At 38.3% G+C, this 21,776-nt stretch overlaps 1 protein-coding gene across 6 annotated transcripts in view; it reads right to left on the bottom strand.

Annotated features, from left to right (window-relative positions):
* Window positions 1-3,105: 3,105 nt before the first annotated feature.
* LOC121324521 (alpha-(1,6)-fucosyltransferase-like) overlaps window positions 3,106-21,776 on the bottom strand; it is a 206,753-nt gene continuing 188,082 nt past the window's right edge. For all 6 annotated transcript variants that reach the window (XM_041266514.1, XM_041266511.1, XM_041266512.1 and 3 more), the window contains 4 exons: window positions 11,654-11,900; window positions 7,431-7,607; window positions 4,601-4,751; window positions 3,106-4,494 (listed from right to left, as the gene is read on the bottom strand). In XM_041266514.1, coding sequence (XP_041122448.1) covers window positions 4,165-4,494; window positions 4,601-4,751; window positions 7,431-7,607; window positions 11,654-11,900 — 905 coding nt within the window. In that variant the 3' untranslated portion in view covers window positions 3,106-4,164. The remainder of the gene's footprint in view (window positions 4,495-4,600; window positions 4,752-7,430; window positions 7,608-11,653; window positions 11,901-21,776) is intronic.

Here is a 21,776-nt window from a genome sequence, read left to right as displayed (position 1 = left end):
TGGGGATCAGCGATGAGGTTTCTCATATGATGATGAAGGTTTCTGGGACCCAGGTGATTCCACACGCAGGATTATGTGGGAAGTTTTCATTCACTGAATTTAAGTCGGCTGAAATACAATCTTTTCCTTGCATTAACTCTCTGCAGTCGCACTTCACTGATCATTTCAAAGCAGGTGGATGGGCAGACAAATGGCTTATTGTGGATGGAACTGTGCTGTAGTTATTTTCTGAAGGCAGGCTTGATGAAACCCATTTTAAAATACTTAAACCCGTCACACTCGACTGTCTATGCATTGAGAAGTTTGCGGTTAGTGCTGGGGGCGCTAAAAATGTCTTAAGATGTTATTTATGCCAGAATACATTTTGCAAAATGGCAGTTATAACTATAATATCAGAAATAATTGAACTTTAAAGGACTGCTAACCAAAGGAAAATCCCTAGTCTTACTGTTATTACCCCCTTTTGGAAATGCACATGCCTGTTGACTCGTGAATTCCCAGAATGTCTGTGTGCTTTTCTTTAGAGATATATATATATATATATATATATATATATATATATATATATATATATATATATATATATATATATATATAAACATTACACCATTACAAATAGGAGTTTGGGATCAAATCTAGCAATAGCTTGCTTCTCCACTTTTGAGTGGAACATTACAGTTTAAAAGTCAAGGTGCCCAAGGAAGACTTCTGGAAAGCAGGCTTGTGTCACTATGACTAATTGTTTCCAATCACTTCAAAAGGTCTCCTGAAATGAGAGCACAGGTGCAGGAGAAACACAGTGTTTCGGTCTGTAATACACTTTTTAAAGGAGGTGTAGCAGGGGAAGTGTGGGTGAGTCACTGATGGACATTGAACCAGAGATATTCTTTGCTACGCCACCCAGATGCAGTTTTATTTCTTTTGTTCTTTTCTACCAACAATGGTTTGTTTTATTTGGGTTCTTGGAGCACTTGCAAGTGCTGGAATGTTTATAGAAAATAATGAAAATAAAATTATCAAAGGAAAATAAAACACTACAAAGAAAAAAACTGCGAATATCTGCAGGGTCCCACTACCTCCACTAGTGTTCAAGTCTAAATGACACTCCCCTTCTCTCACTGTTATGGGGTTGTCCCTATCCCCTGAGCTAAACAATACAATGTCCCAGGGACAGTACTTGCTCCATATGGGTACGTGCACAGTGTGGTGCCATCTCCAGCTGCCTTTGTTGCCATTTTTCTTTTTATTGTCTGCTCCTGTTACAAGAACTGGCCCTTCTTGGCGTGCTCCCTCCATACACTTTCCTCATTCAAATTCTCCTGCCAGAGTTTCTGCTGGCTTGTATCCTCCAAGAGTTCACAGATGGATATGAGATTTGGGTTGGATCATCCCCGCTCACTCTCTCTGCGTCACTGCTATGACTAGCAGGCAGGTCAAGACAGGGTTTCCGACTCGCCCCCCCTGAAGGATCATGCATTTGCCTGATAGCCAGCACAGGTCTCCCCTGGTACAGGAGTTTACATGAATCTGGTTTACTCAGAAACACTACCACCAAGAAAACTAATATTGAACACAAAACTAGTTAAAATGTACTGGGTGATACGATGCAGTTATTAGAAACTACAATGGTGTAGGGTAATCTGCTTATTGCACCTGTGCATTTATTTCGGGACATACTTTAACATGACGCCAAACCGATATTCCTTTAACACAGTTCTGCTTTCCTGAAGTCTTCCTTCGGTGGCCTGGTCTTGCAAGCTTTCTTTCTGTAGTGCTACTATTGGAGCTCTTTTTTCACTGTTAAGTCTGGTCTTTTTTTGTTTCAGTGGTTACTTAAGCATTCTTTTCAATGCTAACCAGCAGGAAAATGGTTGTAATCTCAACCATTTTCTTGAGCTCAGTGGGCTCACTGTAGTGCAGTGAACAGAAAAAGTCTCCGCAGGTTTTGCCTCCCTAACCCACGGGCACGCCAGAGCCAATGCAACACCTTATCAGAATCCTCAGCTAAGACCGGCTACTTCGCACAGCCAGGACGCAAACCTGCGCTGTATGACTCGCCCTGCACACCACACGGCTACGTTTCTACCAGGCGAGCCACTCGGGGACCCGTTGATTCATTTTTAAATATGAATGGTGTATGATTACAGCAATAAAATGTTCACAACTTTGTTGAAACAAAGACACACTACTGTACACAATCAGGAGTATTGCTGTGTATCGTTGCTCATATTTAATTCCAGGTAATCCAAGACAGTATGGGTTTCAGTCATGGAAAGAATTTATTCTTTCTGGTTTATACCGCAGTACACTTTGAAATTACATGACATACTTGTGGTATAAAGAGATTATATTATCTACAGTATTACAAAGCAAGAGTTATGAATGGCAAAGCAATGAGTAGGGTGGTTTTGTTGGTGATGACGAAACTAACTGTTCACGATAGCTCTTAAAAATGTATGAAACACATTTTAAAAATCCTCGTTCTCATCTGCCTTGTGTAAGCGACAGTTATTTGACAGAGTGAAGATGCAGTGTGTACAAAAGTGGCTTCCAATGTCAGTATAATTTACGTTTTTACATTATTTTATGGTGTTTGCAAGTAGTGTTCTGCTGTCTGTAGCTACAATACGCAGTTTTCACTTTTCCCTATAGCTGCTTTTACCTGACTTTGAGCCTGGAGAACTCTAAGTGCCGGCATTGAACACCTTCCTCATTGCATTCAAATCGTTTAACAAGCTACCACCCCACCTACACTGTACTCTCTGTGTATAACAATCTAGTCGGGGGGGCTGAAAGAGTTGAAAAGTAACATTGTTACATGATGTGAATGGAATGAGGAGGGCTGTTCAGTGCCAGCACAGATTTTCTACACAAGCTCAAAGCAGCCTGAAGACATGTAAAGGAAGATTCAGAAAAAAGTACAACTCCAATATTGGAGCAACGGAACCTTTTAATTCCAGTGAAATTCTCTCTTTTTTGTAAGAACCTACAAATGCATTTTGTTCACAGCAGTGACATTACAAAAAAAAAGGTGACATTTGATTTGCCACTAACTTTTATTTTTGAATAAAATTATAATTAAAAATACTGGCATTTGAAAATAAATTATTTTATCCTAGATGCCGGGACTGAACAGCCGTCATTGTTCAAATCACGTGAAATTGTAGCCTTTCCGCTCCACCTATTCTCTTTATATGTACATGCAGAATACAGTACGCGAGGCAAGCTCAGCTGAAAAGTCACATTGTCACTTGGTTTGACTGTAACGAGAAAGGTTTACACTTTAAAATATTACACACTGAAAATTCCTCACCCCGTACAGTTTAATCCCTGCTGAAAACATGTAATTATACTCTAGTGACAAGAATTAAGGACACACAAGTGAAATGGTTTATCCAGGTTTATTTCTTCTTTTGTTATCAAAGACAATGACCATTAACGTAAATCTTTTTATGACCTACACATTTTTAAAAAAAATTTAGGTGTGTTTTAAAACTTGTAGAAGGGTAAAAGTAAAAAAACAGATAATTTATGGAATCTGTCCGTTGACAGAATTGTAACCAACACTGCAGTACTGGCAGGACCAAATTTAGACTCAGCAATAGCGCAGAGTACGGTTTAGCAATAATAATTATTATAGTAATAACAACAATAATTAATAAAAAGCCATTTAGTTTTTTTCCATTTTCTTTTCCAGGCACCAAGTTCAGGAACACACACATACGCATGACAAATAAAACTATTCATAATTACACATTAAAAGCACAAAATGGCAGTCTGATGAAGGTCTGAGGAGAACAAATAAAATAGCAGACATGACGAATGCAACAGTCTAAACAGTAAAAAGACATGGTAGGTGGGTGAGTTTTTGGAAGGGTGCATTCGTTGATAGAGGCGGAAGGAATGGTGGGGGTAGGTAGGTAAGGATATCCATTAAAAAAAAAAAACTAAACCTAATCATTTGTTCATCTCCAAGCTTAGTCCCGGCTACAATAGTCCGTTCAAAATGTTAAAAAATAATATTAATTGCAATCCCTTGTGTTATTTTTTTGCAGTACATGTTACAACCAAAAGAAGTCCGTCCATGCCATTTTAAATGGGTGGTTAGAGAAAAAATCCCAACCGGCTGCCTTTACCGCTGTGTTATCACAGTCTCTTTCTTGGCTACTGGGGTAGCTGCTTATCAGCCTCAGGATAGGTTGGGTATTTCACTGTCTCTATCTTCTCCTTCACTTTGTAGGAGGGGTAAAGCCCCGTTCTTCCAATTTTGCGGTTCATCCCTTTGGAGTAGCCGTTCCAGTGGTTGCCGGCCACCCCGATCACATCGCCAGGCTCCAGCGCTATCTCCTCTCCAGTCCGGGGTTGATGTGGGTAGATGGCTATCTGGTTGTGAGCGTTCTGGCCCCCGAAGTAGTAGATGTCATCCAGAGAGTGGAAGAGCGAGGAAGCGTCGGGGTGTAGAGTCTGCATGATCTCGTAAGCGACTCGACAGACCTGCAATAGAGTGGGAGTGTTAGGCAGTTCGTGGAAACAGTAAGATCGTTGCTGCGAGTTCAGATAAATGCTCTTAATATCCTGCATCACAACGAGACAGTCCTACCTGTGAGGAGAAGGTGCACACCAGAAAGTCTGTCTGGGATAAGAAGTGAATGTCCAGAATGACGCCTCGCAAGGAGTTCTCGGTGTATCGATTGTGCAGACCAGCAGACCACGATATGGAATTGTCGCTTATAAACTCATAATCTTTATATCTGCAATGCAAAACAATATGTTTGAGAGACTTCAAAAAAAGATTTAAATTGACTTTGCTGCAGATTTCCACTTCCAACTTCCCTGAAGGATCAAACTACTATTTTACCACCTTGCAGACTTGTCTAAATGGTACCATCCTGGCTGACCATGGTGCACCACTCACTAAAGTATTTGGAAGTGGGTCTAATATTGGATAGTAATATGTAGCAATAGTCACTAAACTGCAATGGTAATAGAAAAAATTTAGATCAGAGAGAGCGAGAGAGGAGAGCGAGCATTTAGTTGCCATATGGTACACTATAAGGAGAACAGTAATACCTCTTTTCCACCTGCACACCCGAGCCTAGCCGGTGCCAAGTCGAGCCAGTCTGGTATGGGTATGGGTATCTTGAGTTGCTTTTACACTAGAGAAAGGTGACCTGAGCTGAGTCACAAGTTTCTGATGCATTAGGCAGTGTTTCAGGTGGTTTGAAAAAGGTGCCGGTATGCACAAAAATGTTTTAAAAATCTACGTAGGTTGGATGATTTTACCACATTCAGCCAGAGCTACGGATTACGTGTCATTTTTAAATGTCATCTATAATGTTTATATATACACACAACAAAAACATACAATTGTCAATTTCTTTTAGATTAAAATAATTGTTTTTATTATCGTGTTCAAAATGAAACCGTACATATTTTGTCCTCAAAAATAAGAATGAGAATGTGAATGGTTGTTTGAGTGGACTGCTACAGCACTGCCCTTTAAAAAATAAACAGACAAACCAGAGCTGAAAGGTCACAGCACATACCGCTACAGTGTCCATGAAATACGGGATCAGAAAGCTCAGAAAAAAAGCCAAAAAAAACAGATAAACCTCTCATTTATCTAGAGTATTTTTTTTTTTTTTAGTTTTGGAGAAAATATTTGTTTTCAAAAGACTTCTTGGGTACACCGCATTGTGGAGAAAAAAAATTCAAGTAATAAAATGTAGTAAAGTGTGCGCAAGTCCACTTTGTTTAAAAAATAAATTAGCAATTGCTGCGTATACAAAGATCACAACCAGGAGTTTACAGTAACATCCAATCTGTGTACAGCTGGTAGAAAGCAAGTGTTGTGCGCGTGGGTCTGTGTGTCAAAGGAGAAGACACTTAACTTTCAATAGAAATGTATTCACAAATTTCAGATAGTTTAAAAAAATGCTTGAGAGTGCAGTTGAATCCCATTTCTTTGAAACAGTCTGAAATTCGTGAATACATTTTCTCGTTTCGGATGCTTGACTGCAGTTCTTGCACTTTTTTTTTCAACATTTCAAGCCTTCACTTTCCTCTCGTCTGCATCAATATCCGCCATTTTTTTCTCACTTTTTCTTGGAATGATGCTTGAGCGGGATGACGAAATGCAATAACCCCGGCCACAGCCTGCTTCGGCCCCCAAGCCAGATTCAGATATGTTGCGAGAGGCTGGAGTTTCACGGTACGGGTCGGGTATCTTGCTAGTGGAAAACCACTCGAGGGCTCCAGGCCCTCACGGCTCGGGTGTGCAGGTGGAAAAAGGGTATAAAAGAAAAATGTAATGTAATCTTAAATGGAACTTTAACTGTGACTATTGCCTTTTTTACCATTCATTTTTAGTCCCAAAGAACTGCAAAAAAAATCAGCACAAATAAATCATCAGACTCAGTGCCAGAGCTCTATATATACAGTGTTGTATGTGGGAAGCAGCGTCTGAATTCAAAATCCAAATGCAAGCTTTGTTCATGTTGCACATTCAATTTTGGCATCATTAAAATTCGTTTTACTGCTTACATGTTTTGGAGGTACTTGGGATGTGCCTCCAATTGGTTTTGTTCTTTGTGCTGCTGTGTGCATCAATGCTAGCTTCATGTTGCACATCACCAGTGAAACTAAACAATCCACTTGTGAAACATGCATAGCCGATGTTTCTGTTTCCAAACCTCCCTTGTTTTTTAAGAGTAGCCAGGTCCCGATAATGAATACATAATGAATATTGAGTCTGGAGGCCTTAACTTGGCTCCTTCTGAAAAGTGCACTGGATAATCTCTTCAGCCAAGGCAGAGAAAACTGGCTCAAGTTCTGATATTTCATTTGAAAACTGCCAGAAAATATCATTGGGCTTTTCCAAGAAGGAATCATAGTGAAGTGAAAACTTTTAAAACCAGGACTACTAACTCTGGGATCACTTCGTATTTAAATGTTATCCGTAAGTTCCGACAATGTAGTAATAGCTAGAAAAACACAACTTCTAAAGTTCTAGGACAAGTGGCTCGACTAGAAGTCTTTCTCAATGTGTTAAGGATACAGTTACTACTTGCTTTTGAATACAGTCTCGCGACAGGTGAACAGCTGATTTTTGGCTACCACTGTACATATATTTAAAAGAGGGAAATATCTGTTCAAGGATGCCAAGATATTTAGTGAGCAAGGGGTCTGTTTGGGGGAAAAACTGGGTTAGAAAAGATCCACCCCTAATCATTCTACATTCCTAAAAATGGATGGGGCACCACTGCACTTGTGAGATGGTAAAATATTTTGCCTGCATTTAAAGAGGAGATAATTATGTATTCAGGGATAGCACAATATTTAGTGAGCAAGGGTCTGTAATGAGAGAAAAGCGCAGGGACTAACGCCACAGTGTTATGAGAAAGCACTGTTTCTGTGATTGGTAGGCTTACTTTGTTTTTGCTTCCTGTAGCAGGGAGGGGTCGTCTGTGGCCAGGTACACTCGTTTCTTGTCTATGTGCATCCTCCGTCCGAGCATCTGGAAGTGCTCCTCTACCTGCACCATGTACTCTTCAATAGGGTGGAAGGCAGCTTCAGTTCCTACCTTGTCAGTCCTTCGGACGTGAACCCTGCAGACAAAAAAAGAGGAGGTTCACAGGATTTCAAAATACTTTTACCAGTACACAGCAGTGTGCATATTCACTAGAACACCCCATTGGTTCTGTTGTTTTGATTTGTTGTGCATATGAAATCAAAGCACTGGAACTGAAAATCTTTCAAAGTTTTTCAAATTAGGTGTCTAATTTAATTGATGTCTTTGATAGGCAGGATGCAATTCATTTAACATTAGAACCTCCACGGCAGTCATTTTGACGAGTTGAGGTTTTTAAATTTAAATTACTCTGCATGTCTGAAAGTTATGCGGTTGTCCATTCATGACTTTTCCTAAATACATGTATTAAATACCCAGACGGCGTTTGAAAGGAAGGATCGCAAAAATAAGTAAGTTATAATCCCACCCACCTAGAACTGCAAAATCCCTTTACAATACATGTTTTTATTTTTAATATAACCTACAATATTATATTTTTTTATATACAAGCCTGTTGTTATCTCTACTGGACTTGGCAGCCATCAATTTCTTTGTTTTGTACAAGAAAATATCAGTAGGAGAGGTTTCATCTTGAAGCTAGCCACAGCGCTTCAGCAGAAACGCTTCGATCAGAAAACTGCAAAGCAGCAGACTGCAGCGGCTCAACCTGGATTCAGTGCTGCACCGAGTGACACACGCGAGAGAAAACATGTTACTTTCGTTTTAAATTAAAGCGAAAGCGAAAAACACAAAGCCATAATGGAAAAATGCATGAGATTTAAGACGTTGCATAAGATGCCTAATTAAAGTACAAAGTGGTCTAACATTTTCACACGAGTGCCTATTGTTTCTATATCACTGATTACTGACCGGAAATTGAAATGCTCACACCCAGAGGTTGTGTATAATGGATATACATGACAAATCTCCAGGAAATCTAATGAATTTGCACACTAGTGCAGTAGTCTTGTGTTTTCAAACCATTTTTTTTTAAACATCTTATTTCAGCATAAACCTCAGTCACCTTGAATTTGTTTAGTAATTTTGCATCTTAAATTAATTCTAACCAAGGCTTTAAATGTAATTTTCGTACCTCATTAGCATGCACTACATTTACAAACAAAGAATACTTTATGTACCGTTTAACCCATTTTGATTAATTCAATCAACTTTCCACGTGACAAAACCTTTTTTACCAAATGTTTTTTGAAGGTTTGGTGTTTCTTCTTATTTTTTCAAGGGATTTGACCACTCTGGTTCTCAAACTGACAGCACACACAGACAGTTGCTGCAGATTTCTGATTTCCTCTTGAATATATATGTTATCAGTGTAGTGTTTTCCCTTAGATTATACTAACAATGTGTCGTGTATTCGGAAAAACGCTTAGAGATACATTCTCAAAGCTAATTACTCCAAATCCTCATTAGTGCATTTTCTGTCTTTAAACTAACCACAAGCCCCTAAATTGAATGTCTGAGTTGTTCATTTCTGGGTTGGTAATTTTATTGGGTGCGTTTCTAGTATCTGAAATAAATCACGCTAATGACAATTTGCAGTAAATGGCTTTGAGTATCATTTACACCATGGTACAGCAGGGACACACACGTTCAGTTTGTATGACAGTCAAAATTAAGTAGGTAATTGTTTATCTGTAGCTTAGTAATGATAATAAAGCACATTTCTGAATGTATTCAATCACAGTTAAATTGCCAGTTGAAATGGAATCATTGATCTCATTTAAAGCTCTTTAAATGTAACTATTTTTTCCACTACCGTTTTTCATTAACTACTCTAATGCTGCCGCATTGATCATATTTTCTCACAGACCGATAATACAAAGCCCTTCTCATTTATGACAACATGTGTTATTACTAGCCATGGTAATGCATCAGGCATTCATTTCTCAACAGGCTCACTCATGCAATAAACACCAGTACTTGCTTTAAAAACTAAAACTAAATTGAAAAGTCAGGAGTGTGGTGCAAGAAATGTATTTTTTTTCTCCTTCAGGGGATTCCACCCTAATGAACCCAATGACCTTGCTAACAGCTGACCGTTCTTGACAGTGATCAGTCATACTTTATTCCCTGAAGTATCTGCATGTTTAACTTTAAGACAGCTTCTCAATCACAGTCTGGATTACATGGTATACTATTTTAGACAGCAATATCCGAGCACCCTGCTTAACGTGGTAAAATCATATCCAAGTGTAGTAAAAATTAACGAGAGGGAGAGGGAGAGAGAGAGAAAATTCTACCCATCTGTGCTCACCCAGTTCCTAGTAGCTGGTTGAACAGAAAACTTTGTCAAGTTGGGATGAGTGATTCAGCCTCACAAACATGACTGGGTAGCCCATTTCTTTCTCTCACCACTCTCTCCAAGAACAGAAGATGTCAAATAATATGCACACAGTTAATTGTAAATATTTTTCCGGTGGTTTATCAATATAACACAGAATTATTTTTTCATCTTGTTTTTTCTTCTAATGTCTGAAAAAGCAAAGCTGGCGATGGCTCATTATTGCAGTACAATGTTGTTTAGTTCACTTTGGTTCTACCTGGTGGAGCCAGTATCTCAATAAAATACTGGACCTGTTATGTACCATGGTGGGATCCGTTGCCTTTTGCCAGGTATAGCTGATCTGGACAGTCTGGGCGAGATGTAGTTAAAGATGGCTGCATTCCAGAGTCATTTTGCCAGGTATAGCTGACTGAGGAAGCAATAGTGTGGCAATAAAGGTCATACATGTAATTATCCTTAATAGCAGTGTAATCAATCCCCTGCTGCCGCAGAATTTACGCATTTTTTTCAAACATTTAAGTTTCTAACTGTGACTGCCAGCTGCTCTTGGTTTTCTGCTCAAATTTTGAGGAGAGCTGCTGTTTCTAGGGCTGTGTTCAAAGGTTTGAAGGTTCGTTTGCTAGCCAGGAGTTCGAAGGTAATTTTAAACCATCAAAAGGTTCGTCAGGCGGAATTCACACACTCATGTTTTTTTCTCTGTTAACAGAAACCGTTTGATAATGTCTGAATAATATTAAATGTCGCTCACATGCAGAATTCAATCTTCTGATTTGTATAATGCAGATTACTAAAACAAAAGTTGCTGTATTAAAATCCACTAACAAATTGTTATACGTACCAACACTATATGGGGGGCTGCCATGCATTAGAGCAGGGTATTTTATGCCAAAGCACTGGGGGGTACCTATAGTGATTGTATTGCTTCCATAAAATATGTACCGAATTCCTACTGTACAAGACAGTGTAAGAGAAGTGCTATGGTAGAATAAGTATGAAACACTAACACGAATACTGAGCACCCCCCACTCAGCACGTGTTATCCAGAGGCAGAACTTGAATTTCTTCATTCGCCATATCGATAGCAAAGCATTGTATTGCATTGTAAGAAATGTCTCAAACCCTCTGCTGTTTGGGATTTTTTTTGTTCAATGTCCATACAGCCTAAAAAAGTTGAATGTAAACTATGCAAGTGACACAGAGGTATAACCTATTATTTTAATTGGCTGCAATAAAGTGCTGCAATAAAGCAATAAGGCTTGTAAACACGTATCATTGGCTAGGGGAGGGGTTGAGTTTCACTGCCTGAGTCAGGCATTTCATTTTTAAAGAGCGGAGACAGTTTACAGCAGCATGCAGAAACAAAACATCACAGGAAATTGTTTAGAGAAAAAAAAGTAAACACACCGTAAATCTGATGCATAATTATATTAGAACATGTTTTGTTTCAATATATGTGTTTTTACAACATGTATAAATATCAAGAAACAAGTGGATGTAAGCAGGTAATGTTTCATGAACTAAATTTGTTTCCTTATTACTGATAATAACGCCATAAAGAACTATTATTTTATTTATAAATACTTATTTTGAGAAAATAATCGTGTCCATTATTGCTTATAAAGACCCTAAGCATAAACGTGTATTAAGGCATTGCAATCACTCAGGTAAGCATACATGTTAAAAGACACATCCATATTGATAAAGCTGAGGTAAAAACACAGTAAAACTGTTCATGAAGGTTTAACACGTCACTCTGCTCCTTTGTGTGGGTACGTTCTTACCCTATTATTGGGTGCTTAAAGCCCATTTTCCTGGTGGCTTCATCAATCTCCTTCTCTAGCCAGGGCTGCGGTCGAATCAGGTACTTGACGAACTGTGAGACCCACCACACAGACGGGTCACCATGGAGACGGTCCAGCCGGTCAGCGAGGTCTTCTGGGATAGCTAGCGGTAGGTAGGGGGGGCGAGGGTGCAGGCTATCCACGATGGGCAGCTCTACAACCTGTACATCCCTGTCATTGGCTTCACCTGAAAGAAGGAAGATGCCCCGATTAGTACAGTGCACAACAGCTCTCTTACAGTAGATTCAAATGGCATGTGAATGGCTTTGTCTATATTTCCTTCATTAATGTATGGTGTCATTCGAAAATGGAGGAAACGCCTTCCAAGACTTTGGTCCAGTTCAGCTGGAACGACTCAAACAAAATGTGATACCGTTAGCACAAAGACTGCAAAATAAACAGAGGAGCAATGGGGTGCAAAACATTCTATTGATGGCATATTTTAAATCATAAATTCCTAGTATCAACTCCTATTATTTTGAAAAAAGAAAATGGCCATGGAAAAACATGAAAACAAACTTTAGAATGCTTATGAGACCTCAAATGAAACTTGTGGATTCTAGTTGTTTTTTTTTTATTTGTTTGTTTATTTTTTAAATATATTCTGAAGGTGTTATTTCTTTTCATAAATTTCAAATACAGGAGCAATTTGAAAAAAATATTATCCTTAGCAAACCCACCTGCATTAAACAACTATCTATCGAAAAGCCTTTATTATAGTTCATATCCCTAAAGGCCGAGCAAGTTAAAAAGCTTTCATGAGGAATTCAATGAATTGAAAGATTAGTATTGCTTGTGCCCTCCAATTGATATTCATGCACAAATTAATTTGAAAGAACAGAAAGTGAGCCCGTGCTGCTTTAACTTTGTGAAAGTAACCTTGAAACTTGAGAAAGGTCTTGGGGCACATTTCTGATGTGTGCTTGTTGGTTTGAGAACCCCTCCAGGAAACAATACCCTAGGGGAAAGCTTCCTGACAGCTTGATAAGAACAGCACTGATTGCTAAGGTGGAAAGCTCAGCAGAGGATCACATTGCAAGGAAGTACTTTGAAACCATGACACATACAGAGTAGCTCCAAACGTGATTCAGGCAGTTACACACGGGGTCTGGTTTTGATGCCTGCTAACTTTAGTTGTGAAATTTCTGACAGCCGTTCTTTACTCAATAACGCAAATAAAGCACAGTTAAATGATACAAATTAATAACACCTATCGCCAGCTCAAGATCCAAAAGAGATTTCTGCGAGCTACAATGATTATTTCAGACTAAATTAAGGTACACACGAAATGAAAAAAGTCCTACAACTGAGAAGCAGCTCCTGAACTCAGAATCAAAGCACCTTAACACAGAATTATGAATAAATACAATAAACAATAAGTAAAGGCAGTAGAGTAGCAGCAGCTCTGTGATAGTTTCCTAATTTCCATCAGTGATTGTCACAAATCAAATGTTACTTGCCTGAATGATTTTAACAAACCCACAGCTAATTATTTTATTGTGCTAAACATCCAAATATGACCTCCTCTCAGTGCAAATAACTGATTGGGAGACTTCAGCACATTTGTAATGTTTAGCAGTCATTTCTGTGGCTAGTTTTCGATTGGTAAACCTAATCGTAATGGCTAATGCTTTATAATGTCATGCTGCGGAGCAAGGCTCATGCTGAGCTGCAGCAGCTTTGGCTCCAGTCCGGCTCTTTTGAAAGGACCGATTTGCACAAGCGTGGGTGGAATCCTCTGCGGAGATACCCTCTCTCGCTGCCAAATTCATAACGCTCCACTTGGATGCGGAGGCATACTGCTGATTCCAGAGAGAGAGAGAAAGAGAGGGGACACCCGCGATGCATTGAAGCTGACAGATGATGAGCGAGAACTTTTCGTGTTTTAAATTGGTTACATTTAATAATTTTGGGGGGTAGATCATTTGAAAATAATAATATACAAACGTGCTTAATATCACTCCTGCTAATGCCACCCTCTGTTTATTATCACAGCATTGAAAAGACCTGGCCAGAATATAATAGGATTGGGCACAAGCTCCTGATAATATCACTCTGGATATTATCACACTATGGTTAACATCACTCACACTTAACAGCAACTGATTCCCACTCCCTTTTATATCACTTTAGGTTTATATGAAAGTATGCTGATGTATGGTATTGGCAGATTCCGAATATAAAGTACAATAGCACAGTAAAGCATATAGACCTTGGCTTTCTTATGCTTTTAATTATTACAGTGTTCTAGACTAACAAATTGTACGCTGAAAATCAATTTCTGTTAATAAACAGTACTGCGATCAATGCGACGCTCAGGACTATACTGGAGTTAGCTTCTTGCAGGTAATAGAACAGCTTGAGCATACGAGCATGAGCTGTAGATCAGCATAAATACATTTCATGTTTTCTTGTTTGTTTCTTTCAAAACATGTGACTAACTTCTGAATGCTTTGTTGTACTGATCTGAAGATTTGTATACAGCTTCATAACGTAGGGGAAACAAAACAGGCACATTTACAGATTTGTATTACAAATCGTTCATCCAAAAAAAAAAAAAAAAGTACAGCTCTATGATTATAATTATTGGTGTGATTTGCTGTGGTTTTGTTTAAAGTGTAATTTCCTGCAAAGGTTTCATTAATATCAAACTGTATTTCATTCAAAAAACAACAGACTAAAGGATAAGATATTGAACATAACTTGTGGCTATTTGAAAGAACTCTTGGAAAGATAAGTGAAGGCACCTGTATGACCTTGATACACCTCAGCAACATTCAAGTAGATCAATAGTAATTAAATTACATGCTGAATAACTTTGGTACCACAAATTACTCCCAGATTTTCTCAACTTTGTTCAGAGCCTCCCCCACAGCTCTGCATGCAAGAGAAAGCACACACCCTGAACACCCCCTGCTTGCCTGCCTGCCTGCTGGCCAGCCGGTCTGCCTGACTTTCAGTCCTTGGCCTCTCTCATTCAATGACTGAGAATTGCACCAAAATGTGTTTTCTCTGTGGATTAGAAGATTACTTCCCTTGTGACCAGAATCCAGGCCTCAAGAATTTGAATAATCAGCCCTCAAGGCCTCATTGGTTAAAGAGAACTGTGAACTAATACAAAATGAAGATGATCCATTTAGACTGGTATTTACAGTACTAGTGTGCGCACAACATAACACCATTTTGTCCCTGGACAGTTAACCGATGCTATTCAAGGAGTTAATTACACCATGATGGTGCAGACTCAATAGCTGTTGCGCCTTCAATTGCAATGACTGACGAAGCGGTACTGTAGGTTTACAGATGTCATTGGTAATAATGAGGCATACCTCCATGATTTCCATAAATAAGGATGTACCTCCCCCAACCTAGGAATCAGATCAAGCTGGTAGGTCATCCGTCTTTGCTGTGGGACACGGGACAATGCTTGCATAAGCATTATGTGCTGCTGTGTTCGGCATCCATGTAGTGTATTTGCCTATCTAATTATATTCTAAACATGTTATTTCTGCAGGATTGGAGGGGGAAATTATTCAAGGCTCTTTTCTGAATTTAGTCACGCAGAACCACAGTTTGAGATGCTGTTAGGATTTGCATATCATATGGTGAGGGCTGCCTTGACATGCTCCTCTGGTGCCTCTTCTCAACATGCTCTGGAAGACGCCGGCACTTCACTAAGCCAAATGCATTTTCCTGGGCTGTACCAACAGTATTCTGACCCAATGCAGACATGTTATAATCTCATCCTTGTTGAAGAGGCGTTACTAGTTTGCAAAGTGAATATCACCTGGAGAGTTATGTTGCCTTACAGCGTGTAGGATCCATGCTAAATGTGCACGCCACAGATAAGAGTGGATAGTAATCTTGACAGTCTTTTTATAAGTAACAATGGAGTAATAACTTGGGACAAGTTAGGAATAGATGTAACTACAGATCTGAAGGTGCTGGAACAGCAACCAAACATATATTTTAAAAAAGTATTTTTTGTTGTATTTAGTACATTTTTACGGCACATTTATAATTTCTAATCAGTCCTATTGCCCAGTTATGATGAGTTCTGGTTTTTTTTATAACATAAGTAAAAATACATTTTACAAAATTAACAATTTAAAAGAACACTGTGGCTTCTCTAAGCCTGCCTTTGAGGGTGCTTTGAGCTTATCTGGAGAATCCTGGAGAAGCGCCGGGACTGAACAGCCTTCAGCCATTTTAAAACATTTGAGCTCAGCATGGTTCATAGCTACTAAAGACCAGTACAAGATGCTTCTAGTTGGTTTCAATGCATCAAAGTGAGGCTGACGCCCAACATACATGAGTTAACATGTTTCCGGATAAAATGTTTCCTTGTGTATGTGGGGTGATTCTGTCATTCCAGAAACATGGAAACCGGTTTCCTGGATTAGACATGGGTTCTACTTTAAGAATCATTTTGCTTCTGGCCAGTCAGGAGAGACTATGTGAGCATGAGTTAGGGTTAGGGTTAATGGTTAGGGTTAATGGTTACAATTAGGGTTAATGGTAATGGTTATGGTTAGGGTTAATGGTAATGGTTAGGGTTAGGGTTAATCGTTAGGGTTAAGGTTAATGGTTAGCGTTAATGGTTAGGGTTAATGGTTTTATTGATATGTACCCTGGTGCACTGTAGTCTCATGTCAGGTTATTTGCGGTCCTACAAGCCTCAGCAGCTTCTCAAAAGTGTCTGGATCCATACGAATAAAATCATTTAAATGTAGCTCCATTTTTGGAGCATGTGGCAGAAAGGATTACCTGCTGCTTGTAAAAGTTCCCCGATATTGTTTCCTCATACTTTCCTCGTGTGTGCTGGGCTTAGAGGTCAGAGGGTGAGACTAATTAGATTAATAGTCTCACTTTCTACACCCTGCTGACAATTGTGTTGTGATGCGCTAGTTGAATTAATTGCTGTTGCTAACGAGATGCAACGAGTCTAATTTGATTTATTTTTTTATTTCATCACAGGGAAGCTCGCACAGGTGTTGAAGGTAAGACTAAGAATCAAATCCTTTGTCTCACATTGATGCAAAAAGTCCTTGTGGAAGAAGCACCCTGCAATGGTCTCTAGTAGAATATTGTCAAGGATGCAATGGAAAACTAAAACAAAACAAGAACTTGAAACCAAATAACAATTTATATGTTTAATTTATTTTGTACATCCTCTGTATTCAACCTTTAATACATGATCAAGCTTGACGCTATGGGTTGCATTTAAACAATGATTTAACTGGGGGGAAACCAAAAAAAAACAAAACATTTGCTCATTTATATCTAATGTAATGTGCTTCAGATCTCCATCCGACCAAAACAAAAACACTCTGCTCAGTGTAATCTTTGCTAATCATGCTGTGTAAACAAGCAAAGCTGTATTTTAATTATGTTTTTCCTATTACTCCAGTTATGAAATGACCATAACAATATACTCCACGCTCAATCAAAGCAGAAAACAATTGTTATTCAAGTGTGCCAAAATGATTGTTGACCTAAAAGTAAACAGACAAATTGAATTCACTTGATAATATATTGAACCACATTTACAGTACATACTTATGGCTCTATTTTCATTTTTTTATTTTTGATCACGTGATGTCCCAACTCCGTTCAGTTAAACTCTTTAATTCAAACCAAACGCAAACTGCAAGAGAAGTTAAATTGATTTAGTTAAGAGGAAACTGTTCTTTGCAAAACAGCTTGTAACATTTTTGCAACAAGTCACTAAGATTTTAAGTCCAGGAAAGGCAATTGAACTGAACTCGGTTTTTGTGTTCGGTTTGAATAAATAAGGAACTGCCTTTTATTTATTTTTTTACATTATCAGTGAAACAGAATCAGTGTCTCATTCAATCATTCACAATCAACACTTTTTCAAGAGTTTAATTAAGAAACAGAGTAAGCTCAATATAACTTTAAAGGGACATCACGTGACCAAAAATAAAAACAGAAAAGGAAGATCCCTATGTATACTAAAAGGTATTATCCACTTGTAAACGTTGCATATGCAAGTTGTAAAGTTTAAGGCTAGCAGTAATTTCCAAATAAGCTTAATGTGTAGCATGACAAGTCCGTACGTAAAGAGGTTAATGTACGTTGCTGTCAGATCTCACAGGACAGGTATCAAATCCCTGTAAGACATCCTATAGGATATGTTTTGTGAGGGACTTTGCTGCATATAGTTGCAGTAAACATTGCAGTGTTCATCACAGCAGTGTTTGTGTGTGTCATAGTCAGCTGGTAAAGGATCAATTAAATACACCCCGCCCCTTACATCATGCTGCATCTAGGTTTTCTGAAGGGTTTGGTAGTTTCACAGCTTGCTGCTCTAATTAGAGAGGTCATTTCTGAGTGAGGTGATACATTTGGGCCTTACTACTAAATACAGGGATCCTGTAGCTCTCAATATTGAAGGTACCTTTACATCTTTGTGTCTGTCCATCTATCACTACATGATGAACATGATAACTGCCTTGATCTTTACCAAACTTTCACTGTTATCAAACACACCTAGCCTCCTATAAACATGACGAACATGATAACTACCTTGATCTTTTGTTTTGTATTGCACCTGGCTCCTGTAATTCCTAATGCATTTAGCTATAACTCTTGATGTTATATACATTAACCTTTCAAGAACTGTGTGAATTATTATACTATTAGGAGAACCCTGTGCACATGCATGTGTGTGCACTGGCTGCTGATATGACAGCTGGCTTTTACTGTGTGTACTGTATATGAATGTATGTACACCAATTTATACATTTTGTAACCAGAAGGTCACCGGTTTAAATCCCACTGACTGATTCACTGTGTGGTCCTGAGCAAGTCACTTAACCTCATTGTGCTCCATCCTGCGGGTGAGATGTTAAATTGTTAAATTGTCCTAAGTGACTCTACATACAATGCACAGTTCACAGAAAGGCACTATATAAAAATATATTATTATTATTTTTTTTTTTTTTCAAACACGAACATATTCAAACTGTTCTTAAAAACAGGACATTACTAGCCTTCATAGGGCATTTGTTTCAAATGATTTCATCTGTCCTTTAAAAGTGATACTGTATTCATCAAAGTAAACCCATGAATGCTTCAGCTGCTTCATAAGCAAACTCACGTGTGTATGTGTGTGTGTGTGTGTCAACCTCCTAATATGATTTTCTAACAGTGGATGACCTACGCTCCCTCGCTGATACAACAGTCCCTGAACCAACTGGTGTTGTGCAGGTGGCATGCGCCCTCCTGATTTCAATCTGTCTTTTGAATATAGATGTACCGCAGTGTAGGGGCTGCTCATCCAATTATAAAGCAAGGCATCTGTGCTCTGTTCTGTGCTTTTAAAGAAACACTCTCAAAAGTTAATGAGTTGTTTCAATCCTATTAGGCAATACAGTTTTCTAACTGGAGGTAGTGACTACAGTCAAGTTCTTGGGTCTCACAGCTATTCCAAATGTTGAATTTAGAAATAATAATAATAAAAGAATGTAATAAGTCCAATAGCATTTCAACTAGGAGTCATGCAACCTATCTGAACCTATTATCGACTGGTCCACGGTCTTCAATTTTTCCAAATGTTGGTAAGTCATTATTTGAATAGATGTAAGCATTTTAATACATTAAACTTAGAAGGTGTAAGCAATAAAATGAATTTTCTTTTTCTTTCTGTAAAAGCAGCACATGGAAGAATGTCTACAGCGTTTTTATCAAGTGCTTCAAATGGCTTCTTTAATTACAAACCTGCATTAGTGTAGGCTCTGTAAATATCCATATCCAGAGAACTGCTTGTTTGTCCAATTCTACACACCTGGACATTCTGTGGCAAGTTGTTGAGAGTATAAGGATTTGACAGGAGGCTATCTAGCTGCCTTTGTCACGTTTATATTTGTATCAGAGAACAGCCTGTCTAATTGTGATGAAACTTGATACAACTTTCTTTATCTGTCTGTATGACGTAGATTGTAATTGTCATTTTACTGATAACTCAAGCCACATTTATATAAGACAAATGATACTTGTCATCGATGCATTTATTTTTAATGAATAACTACAAAACAATGGCGGTATATAAGAACATTTGTTATTTAATTTAATGTCAAATGTAGTATTACTGTATTAAATTAGACGTACATTTGTATCTCGGTTTTGACTGAAAACTTGTGGAAAATTGACCTTTTATTGGAGGCATAATGTTTGCAATCAGTACAGTAACACAATACTTTTCTAGACGTCTTAGGCACACTACAGTCTCTTCATTAGCAGAGTGGTTGTGGCCCTATAAAATGAGCAGGACTTGAAGCACTGAAGAGGTTAAACATCTTGAGCATATTGATGAGACAGATTTGATGCCTTGCAAGTTATTTAATCTGGTGCCCCCTCAATCCCCAGCAGACTGTCAATCCCTTGTACTGTCCAGCAGGCTCTCAGCCCAGAACAGATGGTGGGAATGCCCTAGTTGCAGGTGCCACTGAAGGCACCAAGAGGGGGCAATGCTTCTACTGTTGGGTCCTGCTGCCCACTCAATTAAAGCAGAGTATGTTTACAGTCTGCCACGAATGAATTATTGCCCTTTAATCAAGCAAATAGGCACAAGGTTTGGGATTATCAGTGTTTAACAATGAAAATGCAGCTACAGTATAGTTTTATATATGTGATCTAATTTAGAGCACGGGATTCTACTGGCACTCAGTTCTGGTTATTAAAACTACCTGATTGAAAATAGTTAATAAACCATAACGATTAAACACTCAATGGTGCTAAACTTAGAAGTACTAAGAGACTTCATATATTCAATAACAAATGTTTCGACAAGACATTGAGAGACTTCCAGTCTAAATGTTGGTCTTTGAATTTATTTTGTTTCTTTCACTGTTTCTGAAAACAGTTTCTTAAATGATAAAACACTCCATAATAAACAGGAGACCTAGAGACTCAGGTGAGACTTGCAGGTTGCATAATCTCTGTAACAACTCTTATCTAGTCTGTTCAGAGCAAATGATCGGGCACTATATAGGTTGTGTGAATAGAGGGTAATTAACAAGAGCCTGATTGCTCAGAATGTTGGCACCTGATATCTGTAGTGACACTTATCAGCATGGTAGTTGTAATAACCAGGACCGGGCAAAGGACAAATCATTTGGTTGGGTTTTTAGTAAAACTGATAATATCAGGTTTATCAGGAATGCAGATGACATTGAAATCATGGCAGTCACAGGAGAAGCAGTGATGGTAAACAAAGGGGCAAACATTTTGAATGATTTGTTTTATTTATCAAGAAATGTATATTTAATGAAAAAAGGCTTTCAATGCTTTTTTTTGGTTTGTTTATTAATACAGTACCTAAGAAAATACCATTGAAAACCATTCACGTTTAACATATCGTGATCATCTTTTCTACGGGAAAATGTGAGATCGACAAAGTGATGGCAATACACATTAAGAAAGACTTAATTATTGAATTACTGCTATGTATTTTAAAGATGAAAACAACCACGGCGTTGTCTTTTGAAATTGCTTACAATAGTTTTGTAAATCATAACTGTAAAAAAAGGGTTCATTTAATTTGTTCACTTCAATTAAAAGCCATGGTTTTTAAATCTATGATTCATTTCCTGGTTATGTAAGCTAAAGGTCAATCCTTAGGAGACTCTGGATAACAAAGAATTGTATTTAATCTATTGGTTTTGAGTTACGTGCTCAGTTCATCAAGTGACTGGGAATGAATTTCGTCAGATCTGTCAAGAGACAGTGGGAGTTTCACAAAAAAGCAGCAGCTATTTTACTGTTTCCGTAAAAAAAAAAAAATCTCAATACAATTCAAAATAATTATCACTAAACACTGAAAAGTTGTGATAAAACCACCATTGGAAAGAAAGCACAGCTTTGGTAATAAGCAGGTCAAGCCTGTGGCAGCTTGTGCAAGTAAGTGCTACAGTGTCCAGATACCACAGATACCTACAACACTGCACTAGACACCCCTGTTTCCGTTGAAACAAAACAGCAGGGACTACACATTGTGGGCCAATACAACATTCTTGGTCCAGTCAGCACGAAGGAAAGC

This window comes from Polyodon spathula, chromosome 12 (assembly GCF_017654505.1).
Source record: "Polyodon spathula isolate WHYD16114869_AA chromosome 12, ASM1765450v1, whole genome shotgun sequence".
Taxonomy (NCBI): domain Eukaryota; kingdom Metazoa; phylum Chordata; class Actinopteri; order Acipenseriformes; family Polyodontidae; genus Polyodon; species Polyodon spathula.
This window is presented reverse-complemented; position numbering and strand designations above follow the sequence as displayed.